This window comes from Anarhichas minor, unplaced genomic scaffold (genome assembly GCF_050575085.1).
Source record: "Anarhichas minor isolate MPS153535 unplaced genomic scaffold, ASM5057508v1 ptg000011l, whole genome shotgun sequence".
Classification (NCBI taxonomy): domain Eukaryota; kingdom Metazoa; phylum Chordata; class Actinopteri; order Perciformes; family Anarhichadidae; genus Anarhichas; species Anarhichas minor.
Window position 1 is genome coordinate 8,246,321 of NW_027466457.1, and position 21,189 is coordinate 8,267,509.

The 21,189-nt window shown below is 42.9% G+C and overlaps 1 protein-coding gene across 1 annotated transcript in view; it reads right to left on the reverse strand.

The window, feature by feature from the left end:
* Positions 1–21,189, reverse strand: part of syt7a (synaptotagmin VIIa) — a 61,896-nt gene that overhangs the window by 956 nt on the left and 39,751 nt on the right. Inside the window, exons 5-10 of the mRNA XM_076089766.1 lie at positions 13,581–13,712; positions 4,429–4,531; positions 2,590–2,857; positions 1,725–1,894; positions 1,282–1,396; positions 459–658 (exon numbers count right to left, since the gene is read on the reverse strand). Coding sequence (XP_075945881.1) covers positions 459–658; positions 1,282–1,396; positions 1,725–1,894; positions 2,590–2,857; positions 4,429–4,531; positions 13,581–13,712 — 988 coding nt within the window. The remainder of the gene's footprint in view (positions 1–458; positions 659–1,281; positions 1,397–1,724; positions 1,895–2,589; positions 2,858–4,428; positions 4,532–13,580; positions 13,713–21,189) is intronic.

The window sequence follows — 21,189 nt, forward strand, 5'->3', positions numbered from 1 at the left end:
AACTGCTAGAGCCAGACCAGAGCCAGGCTAGCTGTCTCCTCCTGCTTTTAGTCTTTATGCTAAGCTAAGCTAACCGTCTGCTGGCTGTAGCTTCATGTTTAATTGCCAGACATGAGAGATCTTCTCATCTAACTCTATCTGCTAATATATGTATTTCCTAAAATGTCGAACTATGCTTTAAAATAGAGGAACTGGTTAGCACCACGACATCAAACGGTGAAGCTAATGTTGTTCCTGGACCGTTTCTCCTCATTGATTAGTTTGTTCACCCCTGGTGAAAAATGTATGTGTTTAATTCAGTTATTAATTACTGTATCGTTTTTCCTCGCCGCAAGTTGACCAACTTCAGTGGCGACCACTTCCTGTCTGAAAGTCTCTTCACTCAGTTTGCCATCACTTTCATGGCTCATGTGTTGTAACCAAAGGCTACAACACAAGGCGTACTACAAAAGGCTTACCTTGCCGATAACGTCGTTGCGGCTGAGCCTGTCCTTGTCCATGACGGTGATGATGATGGTGGTCTCCCTCAGCACATGGGCGGCCACGTCGAAGGGGAAGGACTCGTTGAAAATGGGGTTGAGACAGCGCTTCATTGTCACCGTCTTCTTCTTCTCTACACGCTTATCCTTGTGCATCAGCCACACCTTCACATATGGATCTGCAATGTGGCCGCAAAAAAACAGCAGTTTACATGAGAGCGAGGGTGAAGATGCTCTGGGAAGGTGAATTTTAGAGTCAGGATGGCAATTACCCTCTTAATTGTTTAAGTCAGGGAAGGAAGCAGGGAAGCAGATACCTAGTTTGAGCTCAAGGTCAACTTATCCCCTGAGCTAGGAAACATACAAATGAGGAAGTATTTATGGAAATAGGGCCTGGGATTTGTACTACCAATTCTGGTGCATTATCATATTCTGTGACACGAGCATACACCGCTCCTGCTACTGCACGAAGCAGTAATTTTAACAATATATGCCACATAAAGCAATTTACATTGAGACTTGATGCTTTAAAGACTAGCACCAGACTGAGCTGACACAGATTTGGCTGAGCAGATCCTCATAGATATACAGAAAGAGAGGGAGCAGGAAGGATAGATAGAGGGAAAAGGGAGAGGTGCAGCTATCTTTGGTGCGACCCAGCTTAGAAGCTAGAAGGCAACAGTCTTCTGCTGGACAGGTCAGCGAATGTTTGAACGCGGATATGGAGCTTCCAATGTCAGGAGAGGGGTTTCAGACGGGTAAACAAGGGTTAAAAAGAAAGAAAAAGGCTAAACAAACGTACCTGAGGTGCCCCCGATATCCATGGCTTTGAGATTTCGCGCTTTGATAATGTTCACAGTGATGGTGTTGGCTGTGGGATTATAGCAGAGAGACAGCAGCAGGTCTCCTCGTCTCCCCTGAGGAACACACACAAACACGATGACGTATGAATCCCCCAGTCTGATATCAGATTTCATCAGGGAATATCAACCTCCAGATTACTCACTAGCTCGTTGTGCAATCTTACATCACTGCTCTAACCCCTTGTGCCAAACACAGATGGCAAACGCAGATGCTAAACACAGTGACCAGGCTGGCATAGCTGAGCCCGTTGCTCACCCTGAAATTACGTCAATCAAGCTCACATGCTGAGAGCACTCAACAAATGGCGTTGCACTTTTAATAAACCTGTAACATCTGAATGAAAACACTGGATGTGTCATCGTCCATCCCTCCCTCTCTTACACTGCCATCACTGCAGGGCTTGAGCTCCTTCCAGAAGGTCTTTATCTGGCCCAGTTCCACCTTGTTAAGGGGGATTGACACCTCTCCAATGGGGTCATTCCTGCTGAAGCGGTCGTAGTCCAACACCTGAAGGTATAGAGTGCGCTCTCTCACTTTCTCGTAAGGGAAGCCTAAAACAGAGACAGAATCAGAGGGAAGTTACAGAGGGTGAGAAACATATTCTTGACAGCGCAGAGCGTGCAGTGTAATCTGCACCGTGCTAACAGGGAGGAATTTGGCAAAGGCCAGAGTGCATTTCAAACACTGCAGGAACAGCCAGCTCTCTCTCTCTCTCTCTTAAATGACTGAGAGGGATTATTACACTCAAGTTACAAAGAACTATCTCATTCATGTTTCAAGAGCACTGGCTATTTTCTAATTTTAGAACCGTTTACACATTATTTTGGCTATTTTACTATCCGAACACATTGGTCATAATGAAACAACTTGCGATCATACAGAGGTGAGACACTCCTTCACTCTGGAGGCTGCTATACTTAACATCTGCATTTTGCAGAGTTGAAGGTTTTCTAAATGTCTTGTTTGGGAATTTTCACACAACTCCCACAATGCTCTTTCTGGGTTAAGACCTTTGTCGTTGCCACTAACACTTAATGGACCAATGTTACAAACTTAGGTTTGTGAGCCTGTGATTTGAGCAACACATCTCTTCTTAAAGGAGAAGATCGATACCACTCTCATATTTGTACGTTAAATATAAATATGAATAGAAAAATATGTAATAAAAACAGTTATTTTATATATATATATATATATATATATATAACAGTTCTTTGATACGTAGCTGAGTGGAAACAACACAGACCCTCAAACAGGAAGGTTTCGTTCCAGTTTGGATTGAGGTTCTTCCTCTTGACCTTGGTCTCCAGCTTGTGCTTTTTGTCGGGCAGCAGGTAGATTTTGACGAAGGGATCGGAGGTGCCGGAGAAGTCTTTGGCCGGGAGCTCCTGGCCCCTGAGAAGTTTGACGGTGAGGGTCGTGTTCTGGAAGCTGTAGCCTATGCTGAACTGGATCCGGCCCAGCTTCTCACTGATTGGCCCTTCACCGTCATCGTCCTCCGATCCTGGGGACAGCTGCCGGGGCCACAAATGCAGTCAAATAAATATAAATACATGCAACAGCAGCAGCCACTCATCACACGGATAGTTCAGTCCAAGGACACACACTTTCTCTCACACAAGCACACGCACACAGACCGTGACAGAGAGAAGCTGTGATGGGAGGAGATTTTAGAGCTGTATTTCTATCACGGCGTACTCAAGCAGCTGCTCAAAGGTCTGACATTAAGAAGACTGAGAGAGTTTAATTTCCTTTCTAATGTTCTTAAGAGGCAGGAGGCGCTCAGATTAAAGATAGAGGAGCTTTAGACCACCCATTCTCCCTCACAGCCACTCTGACTGCTTTATCACTGCTGTGCACTAAAAGGCCACTATCTGATAGAAGGCAGCGGCCAGAGAGTCAGAGAGAGAGAGAGAGAGAGAGAGAGCGAGAGACAAACAGAAAGAGTAGGAGAGAGAGAGAGAGCATTGCATTAGGGGCACAGCGAGAACTAAAGCACAGCTCAAGGTTAGCATTCCGCACTTGAAGCTAAGCTCCACTTCTTTTCTCCCCTTGGCTCCACCTTCTGTCGCTGTCCTTTATTGTTTTCTCCCTCTGCAACAATAGCATTGATTTGGAATGAAGCGTTTGAGGACTTTCAGGGAGTTCATAAAGACCACTTTGTGCAAGTGTCTCCACTAATACTTTGAAAAAGACCAGCCGGGTCGTTTGGTTTGCAGGCAAACTCTTTGTCGGAGCATTACCTGAACTTGTTGATTTCAGTGCCTTGGGTTAGAGCTTAAATTTCAAAGTGGAAAAAGACTCACTTGCTCAGCTTTTGTCAATATGGGTTTTAGAACTGACAGGCAGAGCAAGTGTGAAATATTTCAAAGTCTAATTTCCGAAACAGTGTGAGTCACCTTGGATGGCTTGTCTCACTTGATTGCCGCTGTAGGAACTGTCTGTGTTTTTGTTTCTCATATTATGGTACTCTTATTACTACGTGCAGCTTTAAATCAACCTCTAGCATGGAGGATGATTCTGCAACACGAGTCCTGCCTACAGCCAGTACTGCCAAAATATGACATGCATATAACATTTAATTCCAAAACCATGGGCATCAATATGATTTTTGTACTCTTCTGTTCTGAATATTTCCACACAGCTTCAAGAGCATTAATGATGCCGGGCACTGATTTTGGTGGATATGGTCCTGGCTCACAGTTTGCGGTCCGATTCATCACCAGAGATGTTGGATGGGGCTGGCAGGCTAGTTGACTTCAAACTGGAATTGCCATGTCAAGGTCAGTTTACTCATCATAAGGAGTACTACTCAGCCAGTGAAAACAGCTGTATAATACCATCTGTGATTTTGGACTAAGCTTTGTAAAATCTAAGACAACACTATGAAACATACTCAGGACTAAAAATCTGAATATATTGGCCTCTTTTGCTTTAATTCATTTTTAATCTATCGTGAGTCCCTCTACATTTCGCTTAATGAATAAGTCCGGCAAAATTCTATACTGTTTGTACTGTCAAACAAATTCCATCACCTCCTCAGCATAGGTGGGGTGGATGTGTGTGGTGAGATACCAGTTCTTACCATCACCATGTCTCCTGTAAGGGAGTTGGCCAGGTCAGTTACGGAGGAGCGGCCGTCAGCATCAGGGGGTTGGCCCTTGGGACTGTTCGCTGGCTTGTTGCCCCTGTAAGCAGAAACACAGGTTGACCCGGAGGGGAAACGGCGAGGACATGTGCCGAGAAGCTAACTCGTCTCCAGAAAGAGAGAATGTCTGAGCACACAGGGAGTCCAACCTCCACCTGTTTGGCGCTCGAGGACCGCCTATCTGAAACGACCAATTGAGTACAAATATGCTTTGGATAGATGTCACTTCAAAGTAGATTGTGCTTTCTCTAGCTATCATGAGCGAAGCCAAATAAAATCTGCCAAAGATTCCACAGATTAACGGCGGGCGCTAGAACTGAGGGCATTTGATGCGGTGAGTTGTGTTTGATGAAACTTGGAATCTGAGATGACTGTACATATGTCCAGTGTGGCAAACATCCATATCTCTAACAAGAAAGTTACCTCCACCAAGTAAACAAACACATTTTCAGACAGCACGCAAAACAGAACCACTAAATTTGAAATTGATAGAAACCAATCCATTGTCTCCAAATCTCCAAAGAGTTCAAGATTAACCTTATTTACTCTACAGACATTAACGGGACACACATGTATAATGACATGTATAGCAACATAACGTCACTATAAATACAATAGACAAACATGTATAGCAACATGTAGAGGACCAGACGTTTAACAGGACAGATGTGGAACAGTTGTGTAAAGTGTGTGTGCGTGTGCGTATGTGTGTGTTAAAATCTCTGTTATTAATATGCATCATCAACACAAAATGTAAATAAAAGCACAAAAGACAGAACAGAGATCTCCCATGGCACAGCTGGTACTTAGGTACAAATGTTAATAGATGTTAAGTTTAGTTGAAAACATAACGTTAAAGTGGGACAAACATTCTGGGAGAAAAACCTCTATGTTCATACATCATGAAAACAAGAAGAATCACAAAGTGTAAAGAAAAAAAATCAGCAAAAGAAGAAACATTTAAAGAGAATAAATATTATGAGATTAAAGAAAGAATGAAAAAAAGATAGAGGAAGAGAGAGATCGATGTGAAAGTCCTGGCCAATGTAATGTGAGACATTGGACACACAGCACTCCATAGATGACTGGTCAAGGCACATGGAGAGGCTGCACACTGAAACACTGTTGGGCAATAAACAAACAGTAAATAGAGAAGAAAAACAAGAACAGACACACAGAGAAAGAGAAAAGAAATGAGCAGACTCAGAGAGGATGCGGAAGTTGCAGACACACACACACTGGACAGAAATCATAAAGACTGTAGATAAGATAAAAGGTTCAACAAGGAAAGTAAGAAATAGAAAAGCAAGCTGAAAATTATTTATCTGTATTAGAAGAGATAGAAAGTATTAATAGCATGAACAGTGAGGTTACGAAAACCAAAACCAAAGAGAGAGTGTGAGATTGTTACAAACACCAGCACATTAGAGAGAAAAACAGAGCTGCAAGAAAAGATAGGGAATGAAGGAAGGAAAGCCTGGAAACACAAGAGAGGCTTAGTTTGGTCAGTCTGATAAGTATCAAAGAATAAGAGACAAAAATAAAGAGCTATGCACAGACAATATATCTAACAGGAGACAAAGGGGCGGACATGATAAAGGGAGAAAAAGAGCACACGGAAGAAAAGAAAAAGACAATAAATACAATTGATCACCAGGAAAAGGAGAGCAAGAACCATCGTTCTACGTGGAGAGCTCAAAATAAACGATAGATGAGATATAGTATGAAAGAGAAATAAGGCTTAGATATACCATTAAAAAATATTATATCATTGAAAACACAAAAAGAGACAAATAGTAAGAACATAGGAAATGCACATTTAGAGTGTCACAAAAGAGGGCGTTGGTAGAAATAACGTAATAACTATTATAGAAGGTAACTTTACATCTAACCGGATTTTCAACCTTTAAGCAACACTCTAAAAGTGTGGACTGGGGACACAAGGGCCAAAGTACAAACTGGCATTGGCTACATGTGCATATACAATATATGCAAGTAGTTGTCACTCACAGAGAGTGAAGGCAATGCCTTGGACAGGCAGGAAACAAGGAGCCCACAGAAAGTCTGTCTGTCTGACCAGCAATCTCTGTCGAGCTTTTCACTGAGAGAATGTACTTTTTTTTAGTTTTGAGCGTTCTAAACTGTAAATTTGGATGAGAATTGATGTTGAATGTAATAATGTGTACATTTTTGCTGAAGACAAGGACAGAACCGGGGGGGGGCAAGCAAACAAGACAAGCAAACAGACAATCACTTCAACCAGCAAAGGAACCAGAGCGAGACGGGGGGGGGAAGGAGGGATGTTAACCATTTCGAGAAGGGAAGGGAATATTCATCAATTGGCGTTAGTCGTATTAGTTGCCAAGGGAGGTAATTGCATTTTCAGGAGACTGTTTTGTCTTTGCACAAACTCTAAACTGCAGGCAATGAGTTTGAGAGGCAAGGAAAAGGCTGGATAAAACGCTTAACCAAGGTCTGGGGATCAGCTCAAAAGAGCTCTATAAAGCATGGAGAGAGACTTCGGGTTTGAAGTAAAGCAAGGCACCTCCCTCCTCCTCCACCTCCCAACTATCGATAGGGGAGTGAACGTCTTCAATTATTCATTCTCCTTCATGCTTCATTCAGGGGTTCAGTGCATTCTCAGGTAAGAGCTAGTGCAGCCAGGGGAATGGCCTTTCTACCAGCCCTGCTCTACAACACCTGAGGTGGACGTCCGCTCCAGCGCTGCCTCCGGGCTGTTTAAACAAAGCAGCTGGAGCTGCGGATTCTTTGCAAAAAATAATATACTTCCTCCAGATCAAACAGTATATCATGAAGGTTGGCTTCAGTTTATTTAATTTCTATTAATAAGGAATATTAATTGTGGCAGATGGTAAAACTACAACTGCAACATTTTGGTGCCAATGCTTTTTCTGTCCCACCCCTTGGGGGTTGATAATGGAAGTTGACGCTTTAGAGCCTGCAGTTGTCTACAGTATCCAGTGGGAGGCAGAGTGGACTCGAGTTTAGATCAGATTCTCCCACAGCTAAGGACCAGAAATTGGGCTGTTGGCATAGCAACGGCTCTAGAAACAGAGACCATGCATTTGAGGGTTTGGGGTGTGCGTGACAAGACGTAGTTGGGAGTGGACGCAGGGAAAGGGTGTGTTTAGAGGGGTACAGCAAACAGGCAAACACACTGAGAACAAAGAAGATAAGGTATAGGATATATGACAGGTACGGGTGAGAACCTCGCAGACACACACATGGACAGACATATGGAGGCCGGCGGGGCCACTTTGGGTTTCACCGTCCTGTGATACTATCCTGTTTTGTTACCTGACCGAGGGCCAGCAGCTCGAAGAGAGGGGGAGGGGGGGAAAGACTCCACTTCTAGGCTGGAGAGAGACGCGAGAAAGAAAGCCCAACCCAGCCCTCTTTTTCTTTTTTTTTTCACCCTTCTGCAAACATGTCACAGTCAAACAAACACGCTCGCCTGAGACCATGAAGTGATGTATTTTCAAAGCCTATGCTCAATTTCATAGTCGCCCACTAGATCTATCATTCTTCAGAGGCCGCAGCATACTTTCCAGGATCGTACATAGTCAAAGCCACAGCAGTGAAGCATGGCGCTGCTTACATAACTCATCATCCACATGAAACACATGTACATTCACACTAGAGTCAGTCATTCCTGCTGCTTCACTTCTCAGGCTACGGCCAAATATTCTGCTGCGACATATAAATATGGATGCGTTCACTGTTACCTAATTACTTCCTGCATGTTGGAACTGTAAATTGGTCTAAAATAGCATCGTTTACTGAAATCCCATTTCAGGAAGAAGCAACACGGGAGGTGCTAAATGTTTGCCTTCTGTGTCTCTGCTTCTTCAAAAGGAATATTAAAACCAGAAGGCATTTCAGCGGGTGCCAAACGTTGGTCTGTACGAGCACTGTTTTATGTCTATTTTTATTTTATTAGAGGCCGTATTCCAAATGTGCGACTCTAAAATTTGGTGGCCGGCAATTGCCCTTTTGCCTGATACAGTTACGCATGATTACTTTTGAATCCAAAGACAAGCTTAGTGTCTACTCTATCTATAAATGTTGAGCCCCACCTCCCTTTATGGCCTCCCAACACTCTCTGCAATTTAGCATTCATGATGTTTCCGAGCTTAATTAAAACAGCTAACCTCTTATTCTGGGGAATTTCCGCAACATGAAACCATCAAAACGTTTTTTTAAAGTCTCAAGAGTCGACCAAATGTTTTGCACCCGATTGGATTCAAAGATTGCCTCTGAGGTGGAGGCTGCTGCAGATGTGCCACCTGTTCTGAGGCAGGACACAAAAGTCCTCGGTTAATGCTCCGAATAGCCATCATCTGATCTGTATGTATGAGATGAGCATGTGTACCAGCATGTACCTGCTGGCTAGAGTGCTGCCTTCAGCCCCGCATAACGCATGGATGTACAGAGTACAATAAAGTACTCTCTCATAGGGAAGATGGATTTGCACCCTGGAAATATTCCCTCATCCTCCCCTGACATATGATGCGACTGCACTAACCTACTCTTAGTGACTCCTTTTCTTCAGCCTTAGTGCTATCTACTTTCCCCCGCCTGCATCTCATCACTTTCCCTGTGTTGTTTGGATGAGCATGGTGGCCACAGGGGCCCAAAGCCTCAGGGACAGTCTTAGGCAGAGCCCCTGAAGACTTGGCTGATTAGCCAGGCCTGTAAAGCCCCTGTCACAAGAGGAGCAGACTAGCAGAGCATAGCATAATCAATTTACATGTTTATGTACAAACAGATTATATCATCTGGAAGCATTGTAACAGCAAGGCCCGAAATGACCGCCTTAAAATGTTAAAATGTATGTGACCTCAGAATGACCTAAACACATCCTCCACCACCACAATAAAGACTAAACTCCTCCAAGTCAGACTAATGCAGTTAGAGCACAAACCCACAATCATGACGTTACATAAACACGCATTTGTATTAATTTAGGTTAAAGGTCATAACCCCTATAAACCACGCTCGTCTTTGCCTTTCATGTCAGGTTAAGGAGTCGACTAAGATCATAAATTATAAAGCACTATTATATAGCCCAAGCCCACTTGGCAATTAACAGCCACTAAAAGTGCATCCCTGAGTGCATCACATCTTTGAGGCAGAGTATACATCTATATTTATCCAAATCTGCAAGATCCATTCTGAAACAAGAAACAACTCCACTGGCTTACACAAAATTATGTAACATGAATGGATGAATAATTGAAAGACCACAGGCAAGTGGATTGAATGTTAATGTGGCATGAGGATATATCCCGCCTCTCCTGTCCTAAACCTCCATCCTCATTGGGCCTTTCGCTGGCTGCTCAGAAAGAGATCTAGATTCAAAGCTCTCAGGGATTGAGGCTTCTCGTATAGCAACACTGGAGGAGAACCTACGGTGTACACAAGGTTCGCTGAATCGCAGCAGAGTCGTTTAAGTGAAGACCAATGAGGCATTACTGACAATGAACAACCTAATTAAGCTTTCTAAGATCCACAATCTACGGACGCCTAGGATATAAACATCTCAGCACGTGTGGCCACAGAATCTAAGCAACACACGATCGTTGTAATCCAACTGAGTTCCTCTGCTATTTCATTGTGCAACCTCCCCTCCCTCCCTCTCCCCTGAAACTGTGTTACCTTGGTTTTAAAGTCTTGGTCACCACCAGCAACTGCAGTTCAAGCTGTCAGTCAGCTCCTGCATCACTTCATCAACAAAGGGCTATGCAGAACACTTTCATCCAGCGATCTCACACAAGGTCAGTGAAGGAGCGTAATGAATATTACGCACTACAGCACCTCCTCGTGGCCGGTGGGGATAGCAGTGCGTTTGTTCGGCTCGCCTTTGTCTACAGCCAAGCAACAATGAAGCGTTAACACATGGCTGAAGGCTAAACGAAAGGCCCCTCTATTGTTATTTGTGCCTGAAGCACTTTACATCCATGATGTTTAAATTAACAAGATTATTTGGCTGATTGTAGTGCAAAGACAGGAGTATTATTGTTTCCAGAAGTGCAAGAAGCACTTAGATATTTTACTCGAGGAATAGTAATAATACAACGACGTAAAACGACTCCGTTATAAGTAAAAGTGCTGCATTCAAACTCCAACTTAACATTCATAGGTATTGTGAGCTATACTGATGCATCAATGTGTTAGCAGCATTTTACTGTTGCTTACTGTTGTAGCTGCTCAATGTATGGCTAGTTTAAAATGATTTATTTACTGTTAGATACTTTAGTCCAGCGGTTATCAACCTACGGGCCACACAATAAAACTGGTTTAATCTTTAACTAGGCATTATTTTGAACAAATGAATCCATGTGTTATTAAGTCAAATCTGAATCTGTACATCAACTATTAACTATAGCTGTTAAATAGTCATTTCCACCGCTGGTTGTTGTTCCACTAATGTAGGGCACCACGTATCAGCTGTGCAGAGCAGCTCTTTGATATTCATCAACAGTGGAGAGTTTCCCTTTTATGTTGCATTGATGATGCTTACGTTTGAGAGTCACATGAACTATTCACATGAACTTCAGAGGCTTTATGTTTGGCTGAAATAATTTGTCACATGTTGTTGAGATTATTCATTTAATTGGATGGATTGATGCAGGTATGGCGATGAGTGATGGGCACACGAAGGACATGTTTTGATGTAAATGCACAGACTCGATGAAATGGCTACACAAGGGCTGTGGAGAGCGGGAGACGAATGAAAGCGCAGCTTTGTCTCCGGCTTGAGAGTCCCGTTTAAAATGAGCAATATGCCACGAGCGTGATTGATTAAATCATGGTCAGACATCAGTGAAGTCCGCACTAATACCACAGGGAATGATACTCCCAGCAAGCTTACACCTTGCATTTCTAATATACTGTAGGCTTATAACATCTATCCGAGCCTCTAAATTTAGCATCCAATTAAAGTGCATCTAAATCATTTACTATACATTTGAATTTCTAATCAATCATGAAAGAAATAAAACAATGAGAGGCTCAAGTGGAATTAGTTCACAGGTAAGGAGAGGGCTACACAGGAGCTTGTATTATATTTAAATATTTTTACTTCCTAGTTCTCCATTGTTCACAGACTGTACGCTTCCAGTCATTCTGTTTGGACTTAAATAAATTAGATGAACCTCAGGTTAATGTAGAAAACACCACAAAGCAGTAAATCACTGTTAAATCATGGTGGGTCCTGCGAGCCACGAGCTGGACTGAAAGGCTCACGGTTCCTGTTTTGCTGTTTTGTCTATTAGTGGATTTCACAACCAGGTTTCCGGGTGAACGCAAAAGCTGGGAGAGCCAGATGTAATGTGCACAGCAAATTACACAGAAAATTGTACTCCTCTGTGGCTCTACGGGTTTCACACTAATCCTGAACAACGGAAATGTTTTCGATGTTCACAAAAGCGACATTGTTCCTGAAAGAATATGTTCATGCTTGTTTGTAACTCCATGCAGCGCTGTGTTGACGAGGAAAAGGCCACAGGATGCTTCAGGGCAAGAGACTAACATGAAGCAGACAAACCAAGAGGTCGTTGTCGATGTAGTGTAGCACCAAAGGCTAACGTTTTATGATAAATAAAAGGTGCTTATTAGTTCCGGGAGGACAATCGCTGTCATGCTAAAGACGCTGGAGACCCTACAGCTGTCTCCAGTTGCACGGCCCACATGTGCAGCTTCATATTGCAGCTGTGCAGTCTAGAGAGGAAAACAGTTACCATCTGTATTGTAATAGAGCCCTAGTTTAAAATCATGTGTCAAATTGATGGAACACTTGTGAATGAGGAATAATTGGTGTGACGAGTAAATCAGAATTTGTTCACCCTGCCCTGTCATTTTGTTTTAAGGTGTGTGTCATATTATGTATCTCCAAATTGTCTCCAATTTGTCACAGAATCAAAGTGAGGTTAAAACGACCTAATTGGACTGCTGAGGAAATCGAGTGTTTCGCATCTGCCTAGGGCTGGAACCAAACGCAGGGTTTCACTCTGACACTATGGTGCTACACGCTGGTGCGAATAATCACAACCACCATCCACGGCCGTAAAGGGAACAACACAAGCACAGTGCGGTTTCAGCTGTTTGAATTACATGACACAGCCACTGTACTCATTTGTTAGTCTTAAACTGTTCCACAAAAAAGTTGGACGAAATCCTAAACAGAATGCTAAACTAATTATTTTGGGAGATAGGGAGATGCTAGTGAGAGTAGTGCATCCTTAAAGATGAGTGGAAATATCTTGGCATCTAGTGTAAAGTAGCTGGCAAGGAAAAGGTTTATTTTTAGCAGCGTGTTTATGTAAGTGACTAACATGTTGTGGAATAATGAGGAGGCTCTCTGGGCCCTCGGTGGAGCTACAGAGATGGGACTCTCAGAGCAGCAGAGGGTGATTGAAGGAAGCTAATGAGCAGGAGGGAAAAAAGCAAAAACGGGAGTAGAAAGGATAAAAAAAGCATGAAAATACAAAGGAAATACAACAATTACCAATGGGAGGTCTCTGTAAGGCAAGAGTGAAGAGACAAACGAATAGAGATGAAGTGGTGGAGGAGAATGTCATTGCGATGGGGGAGATAATTATCACGGTCAGGAAAAAAAAAAAAGACCACTGGCATGAGAAAATGTTGGTTTTATGTGATTCGCTGAAATTTCCACCCCTAAAAGCAGAAAAAAGGACTGGAGTACCAGTGAGAATCTCATTGCCCTGATTTATGAGCTCATTGCTGCTTTTCAGCTAACATCCAAATCTCTTTACTCATCTCAGCATTTCAGGCATTTTTTCTACATTTGGTTTCATAGTCAGCTCTCGTTTTTATTTCTGTAACAGAGTGTTGAGCTCTGGGGCTATTTCAGGTGCAGGTCTGTGGCACAATGCACTTAAGTGCAGTGACTCACCGAAAACACTACAAAACAAAACTACTCTCCTCTACAAACATTCTGAAATAATCTCTTCTTTTTCTTTGATATCATATCCTTCACATACTTTCATTTGCACCCCATCATTCGCTCACACACACAACAAGCACTCTCGTATGTTATCTGGTACCTCTTCTCAGGAGGGGGCTCCTGATTGGCTGGTGGGGGTGCCTGCGCTGTTTCCTGCAGGTCAGGGATATTGGCAAAGTCATCTTGCTCGGCCACGCCAATGGCCAGAGCCAGGACCACCAGCTTCCCCTCACTGGCTCCCCATAAAATAAATACGATAAAGAGATAGATACAGAGAAAGAACAAGAGGCCAGAAAAGAGAACAGATGCAAAGGATAGGGAAATCGGACATAAAGAAGGTGTGGTGCAGGGGGAGAGAAGAAAAGAGGTCATTTTAAGTGACAGCGAGGACAGAAAGCATGAGAGGCGGGACAATAAGAGACCTTATGACATTAAACAGAGGAAGCAGTTACAGAGAAAATGGTCATTAATGTGAAAAATGCAACACCCCAGCAGTAAGCACTTTGTCCAGGGAAGGATATTTAAAAGAAACCTTTTAAACTGAAAGGCCAAATTAATAATAACGTAATGATTTTAATGAAGTGGTGCTGACAACAGGTGCACTCTGTGTTCACATCGTACAGACAACTAAATTAAGGGAGCTGTTGGTGATTAGTTAATGATTGTTAATGGATGTGATATTCAGCAGCTTGCACATCAGCTTCCACACATGTAAGAAGTATGTACAGGCCTGTATGTGCACACACACACACACACACACACACACACACACACACACACACACACACACACACACACACACACACACACACACACACACACACACACACACACACACACACACACACACACACACACACACACACACACACACACACACACACACACACACACACACACACACACACACACACACACACACACACACACACACACACACTAATTTATTTAGTTATTTAACCCGCCTTCTGCTTTCCCTCCAGACTCACCTTTCCCATCGAACATGAATGTCGTCTTTCTCCAGAGTTAAGATTTAATTGAGCCTCATTAAGAAGATCTGGACTAATTGTTTCTATTTGAGTGACACAGTATCTTGAGGTGCTCGGTGTATGTCACCGTTTTCTGGGTCACTGCTCTCTCGCTCTCCGTGTTGCTCTCTTCTCATTTCATCTTCTCCATTATGTCACACTTGCTCTCCAAATCCCCTTTCCCCCTCATCGCTATCCCCGGCTCTTAATTCTCTGCCTCCTTCCCTACTTCCTGTCACCCACACCCACGGTTCTATAGCTTAAGCCTCTGACTGCGTTACAATACCTCCGCTAAGAAAATACAGTGCTGCCAAGCTGTGGAAAGATATCACCCTGAACTTCACAATTTCATCTTTCTTACATGCTGTCAAAAGCATTTCTTGCAGCCCCATAAAGCCATGTTTAATCATTTCCCTGTTATACGTCTATAACAGTGGTTCCCAGCCTTTTATGTCGAACACCCACAAGAAACCCACAACTACTTTCAGCTTAACTTAAATACCCCTTCACCACCACACGTCATAAATGTTTCCATTGAAAGTGATTTTATCTATATCGTCTATCTCTAACGTTTATGCATTACTTTTAGCAAACAATCTGAACTTTTATCCATTACTTTAGGCTGATTGTTTTTACTGACATGTCTTCTATGTTTCAACTTGTCTGCTCACTTGCTTACTATTACACGCGGACTTCATGCGTTACAGCTGACTCAATATTTGAATTGTTTTTATCATATTAATTCCTTAATCTACTCCATAATATTTCCACATTTACTCCGGCAAATGCAGGCTCAAAATGGTTCTAAATATTTTGATCGGTGGTCTCTAGAAGGCCGATCAGACGACACAAAAATGTTAGACATTTTATCTAAAATGGCTTAGGCTTAACATGTTGCACATGTTGCCTACAAATAAATAAACATTTGTCAATGAGTAGTAACTACCTTAATAAATCATGAATTAATCATGAATTGCAGTATTAATATGCATTTATAAAGCATATATTAACATAGTCCCTAACCATTATATATATAAATGCATGAATAATGTACATCTAAATAAGTTATTAATCATTTACTAACACTATAAATGATCATATTAATCATCTACAACTCCTTAATAATTGTTTGTAAAATATATAATACTTCATTTACAAATGGGGAATCCATCATTTATAAAGTATGAAAACACAATAATGAAGCACATAATAGACGGGCTTATTAATCAAGAATAAAACATTTACAACTGTTGTTATGAACTGCATACTAATGAATTATTAATGTAGGAACAATGCTTTATAAATGATGAATTAAGTGTTTACTCATACTTAACTAATGCTTCATAGTGTGTAGTTATTATAAAGTGCTACCGATAATTTTTCATCAATTAATTTTCATACTTTGTTTTTAAGAACAGTTAAATAAATAAATATGTCAAACTGTTAAATACAAAGCTTCAAATAGACCCTGTGATCCGTAGCGGAACCTAATAATCCGGATCGGGGCACCCTCAATAATATATCCAATGGCATGGTGCTTGTATTGTTACTATAAGTACAGGTTATTGGTTAAATGGTCATCGGATCCTTCTTCTCCCATCACCTTTCAAGTATGAGCATTTACACTCAAGAATATTGGTAAAAAAAACTTAAATGAATGCACCGAACATTAAGGAAGCGAGAGAGGGAGCAGACATTAATTACATTAGGATAAGTTATTGATTTTATGCCAAAAAGCAGGGCGACCATTCACCCAAGATATCCATTTGGTCAAATAGCTCCAAAGGCTAGATATCTGTGTCAACCACATCAACACATTCATTGAGCAATGATTCACCCAGATAGGGAATCTGGCCAAGATTGAAATTAACTGGCTTGAACAGTGGGTCACGTCTATTACTAGACCGCTCTGTCATCAATCATATGAGGTGTTGCCGTTGCAAAGAAGGAAATACATCACCATATATGACCTCAATCTCATGTTTACAATGATGAGTCGACTAGATAAGTTGAGTATTATGGGCGATATTCTCAATGACCTTGGTTGTGGCGCGTTTGCTACATTGCTAATGCTCCGCTAGCCGTTGACATTAGCTCAGCTGTGTCATACTCAAATGCCTAGAGAAGCTTTTACACAAATAAAAAAATAAAATAAAAGAAATTGTGAGAAGCTACTGTAAAATGGAAATCAGTGCAAAGGGACATTAAACGCATGCTTTACTCTGGCAGTGTCCTACGTCATACCTTCATCATCCCCGCTCTCCCTCATCTGCTCTCCCTCCACTTCTGGCCTGAAGTAACAATATGTTGTAGAAGTAATGGCGCTGGTGACATAAGATCAATGCTTCAGGGTTAACACAAAACACAGCTGCTTGACCCTTGTTCTTTTACTGATGCACAGTGACATGTGGACGGTGTGATGTACACATGCTGAAGCACATGTCAGCAGGCTAACTGCACAACCACCATTAGCATAAAAGTTACAGTGGTACCAGAAAAAGAGTTTAGTTGCAAATACTCATGAAATATGAATAAGGCCTACTGGTGTGTCCCCTGAGCAGGATATTGATTTCAAGTGATGGCCATCGGAGCCATCATTTCAAGTGATGGCTCCGAAATAACATCATGTAATTGAGTAGGGCGGCTTGAATACAAAATGTGACTTTTTATGACACCATCTCATGAATATTATGAACGAGCACCAGCAGCTCTGTCCTGCAGAAACAATTGCAGCAGACAGGCTGAATGCCATGCAAACAGATGTTACTGTTTAGCAGAGCGTACAGTGTAAACACTGAACACTTTTTTTACAGAATGGGACAGAAAAAGCCCACAATATGTCGCAACCTTTTCTTGCAATTTTTTATAAACATGTTATTTCATTCTAAAATTAGGGGGAATGCATTTATTTTTTTTAAGAGATTGCTCAATAAGAAGCTTTGCAATTAAATGTAACTGATCACTGATACATCACTTCATATGAACAAAACTATTTATAACTGTTTACAAGGTAATAACTCATTAAACAATCAGTTTGAGCTGAGATTTGAAAGGATCATACAATATAACAAGTTACCATGTACTCCCCCTCTAAGATTAAAATCTAATAACCATAATGTATAATTGTTAATATCTATCTATGACGTCTTGATTAAATGACATGTTGAGCCATCTCTTACACAACCACAGGGCTTAGAGCTAAAAGACAACAGCTTATTTACATCCATAACTCTTCCCTTATTTACATTTATAATCGAGTTTTCATATAAGCCATCCTCTGGCCTCCTCATCTGCAATCAACTTCATCATCCTACATTAATAAACAACATGGACTAAATTGCGTTTTGTAGCTGTATATAGAATATCTTTCTGGCAGTAGTGAAAGCTATGAGAACTTGCTCCAAACACACTATCTTGTACAGCCGTGAACCACAAAAACACACACCTACACAATACACATTTATGCATGTATGCACACAATCACACAGTACATATTTTGAAAGACAGAAGTAATATCCTTCCCTGGATATCAGATGCAAACTGAAAATAGACAACCGAAAGAAGAGGCACAGAACACAAAGTTAAAAGGTAAAAGCAGATTAGTTAGTACTTAAACATAGATACACTATTAAAAATACTAATAACAATTTGATTCTAAGACATTAAGCATTGCAAAGCATCACCTTAAACAAATACTTAAAATAACTCTGCTTAGCATAACATAGCATGTACTGTAAGACACGGATAAAGACAGAGGCCTGAAGCAGGTGACACTACAAAGACTCCATCAAAATATGTAGGAAGAGTTGAAGAAACTCACAGGAAGGACTTGACGTCCAGGCCGCGACTTCGCATCTGGTCCATCGTGTAATCCCAGCTGCCAGGATTGGCACGAGAGCGCCCTGCTGCTCCACCTCCCCTATTGCGAGAGGCCCCTGCTCCTGATGGGCTGCCCCGTACACCCCTGGGACCGCCTCGTGTACCTGCACCCCCACCCTCACCACTGCCGCCACCTCCCTCTCCTCTCCCAGCACCCCCGCCTCCCCCAGGCTGTCCAGGTGCAGTGTGTAATTGTCCCAAACTTTGGGATGTGGTGGGGGGATGGCCGAGAATGGGGCCTGGTGGGTGGATGAGAGGCTGCTGAAGACTCTGCTGGCGCAGCAGCGTCCGAGGCCGGGAGGGGATGTGCTCCAAAGTGGACGTATACGATAAGACTGGTTCCCCAAAGCTGGGAGGGCAGAGGAGTAGGGAGGAAAGAGAGCGCGAAGAAGGCCACGGCCGGCATAGGATAGGATGATGAGGAGGGAGGATGGAGTCAGAGGGCACGGAAGAGGAAGAAGGAGAAGTCGGAGAGGAGCCGTGGCAACAGGAGGTGAATTGGTCAGGAGTGGTGAGGTCAGGAGATGAGACGTAGAAGAGAGGGAAAGAATCATCATAGATGAGACAAGGTGGCACAGGGCAGTAGGGAGACACAGCGGAGGAAGTCAGGTTGACGCCCGGATAGATACGGGAAAGTTCATCCAAACAGGAAGTTGATGATCGAGAGGGGGAGGAGGAGGAAGCAGGAGGAAGAGTGATGTGTGATGACAAAGTGGGGAAGGAGGCAGAGGGAGGAGCGTTGGGAGGTGGAGAGAGGAGGAGGAGGAGAGAGAAAGAGAGCAACGTGAGGCAGCAGCAGTAACAGCAGTAGCAGAAATAGCAGTAGAAGGTGCAGCCTGAGTGGTCGCTGTGAGCCGTGTACTGCTCATAGCGCCGCGTCGGGCAGCAGTGTGCAAACGGTGAGCTCGCCCTGTGCGTCTGCGTCAGATGTGTGTGCACCTTGCGGGTCTGTGCGGTCTGAGCGTGCTGTTTGCGTGAGGGCGTGTTTCGCGTGGGCAGTGGTCGGATGTGCACCGTCCGCACGGGCGTGGCGCGATTCTGTGCCACGTGACTGCGTCGAGGCGTGTGTGTTGTAGTTTTGCAGGTTCCAGGCGTTCTTAACGAGGGTTTTTTGGTCTGATAAGAGATCCCCATGTCCTCGACTCGTCAGTCAACTTTTTCCATCTCTGATAGCCTCTCTTCCTGACTCTAAGTCTTTTTGGTCTTTTGAATATATGCCGCACCTCTAGAGACATCCCAACAGCCAACCAAGTCCTACAGTATAACTCCCTCCCTCTGTTAGCCTCTCATTTTCCACTCCTCCCCTTCAAAAATGCTGTTTAATTAGCTCATGCCTTTCTTACAAATGTTATTATTTACATGGTATTTAGATGCCAACACTTACTTAAACATCATTCCTGTGTTTTGTGGGCTGTACGGTATCCTGTATCATCCTTTTTATATTTTCCTCTACTCACCAAATATATCCTCCTCTCTCTCAGATCACTGTGTAAACCAGACTACCAGAATTAGGTCATGAGAGAGCTATTCACATCAGTTAGGTGCAGTTTACTCCGCTCCGCATAACTTCACCTGACATAATTCTGCATGAATGAGGCTTTTAGTGTCCATCATATCCGACAATCACAATAAAAGGGATAAAAAAGGTAATGGAAGGTTTTGCAGAAATAAAACAGTGTATGGGCAAAACAGAAGAAAAAGAAGAAGAAAAGGAGTTGCATTACACAGCAAAAGAAAGATGGAGAGCGCGATGGGAACGATAAGAGCAGAGGGTGAGGATGGAGGAAAGGCAGAAAATGGGGTGCGAGACACAAACACAAGAGACACAGACACTTATAGCAGCCTGAAAATAGAATCCAATTATAGACAGGGGGCAAAAAGAAAGATGAGGAGAGAAGAGAAGGAGGGAATGAGGAGTGAGGTAGTGACGAGCGTAAATGTGTTGTGGAGGAAGCATCGCAGGCACGAGGTGCCAAAGGAAGGTGCAAAGAAATCATGAAGAACTGAAAATGAACTGCCTCATTTACAACACGCTGAATATAGACCCTAACTTGTGTCATATGTCATGGCTGTGGGATACATGCAGTCAGTGATAAACATCATTTCACATTCCAGCCTAGATCTTAATTAAAAGGTGGGTTGGGAAGGTGTGAGGCATCATCTCAGTCAGAGTGTGAAAGTGAGACTATTTCTGCATAGCATTTTTTTAAAGTACACTTGCAGGCAGTGCAGTTCCTCACATAAATAAATCATATCCTCCTGCAGATTCATACACGGGGCTATATTGTGCAGCTGGGCCGACTGTGTCAGCTGAAGGTTTGAGTCAGTGTGATACAGCTCGGGCGACTATTGTTATCTTCTGGTGATGACGAGAGTTCACATTTCCCGTGTGCTCACACTTTGATCTGTGCCAACATGCTCACTGTGACACCTGAGCTGCACTTTCCTCCCTGCTGAACTTGACCTAACTCTCCTTGTGTCGACTCAGAACTGATTCATTCATCTGACCACAGCTGCTGCTGCGGAGGAGGAGGAGGTAAAAACTTGTTTTCATTTGCATTGTTATAATGTGTTAATTCTGCTGCACAGTGAAATGTTTGCTTTTTTTTTTCTACCCGGTTCTGAACTCACTCGCTGGGTCTCAATCCTCCGGACTGCATGTGGCCCTGGACGGTCTGCCACCTCCCGGCCTTCACTCCCTCTGTCACCATGCTCTTCACGCTGTCACTGCGATAAGGACCCCCCCCATCATCCCCATGCCCAGTTGCTGCCCCCTTCTGACCCCCTGACACTGCCCCACTA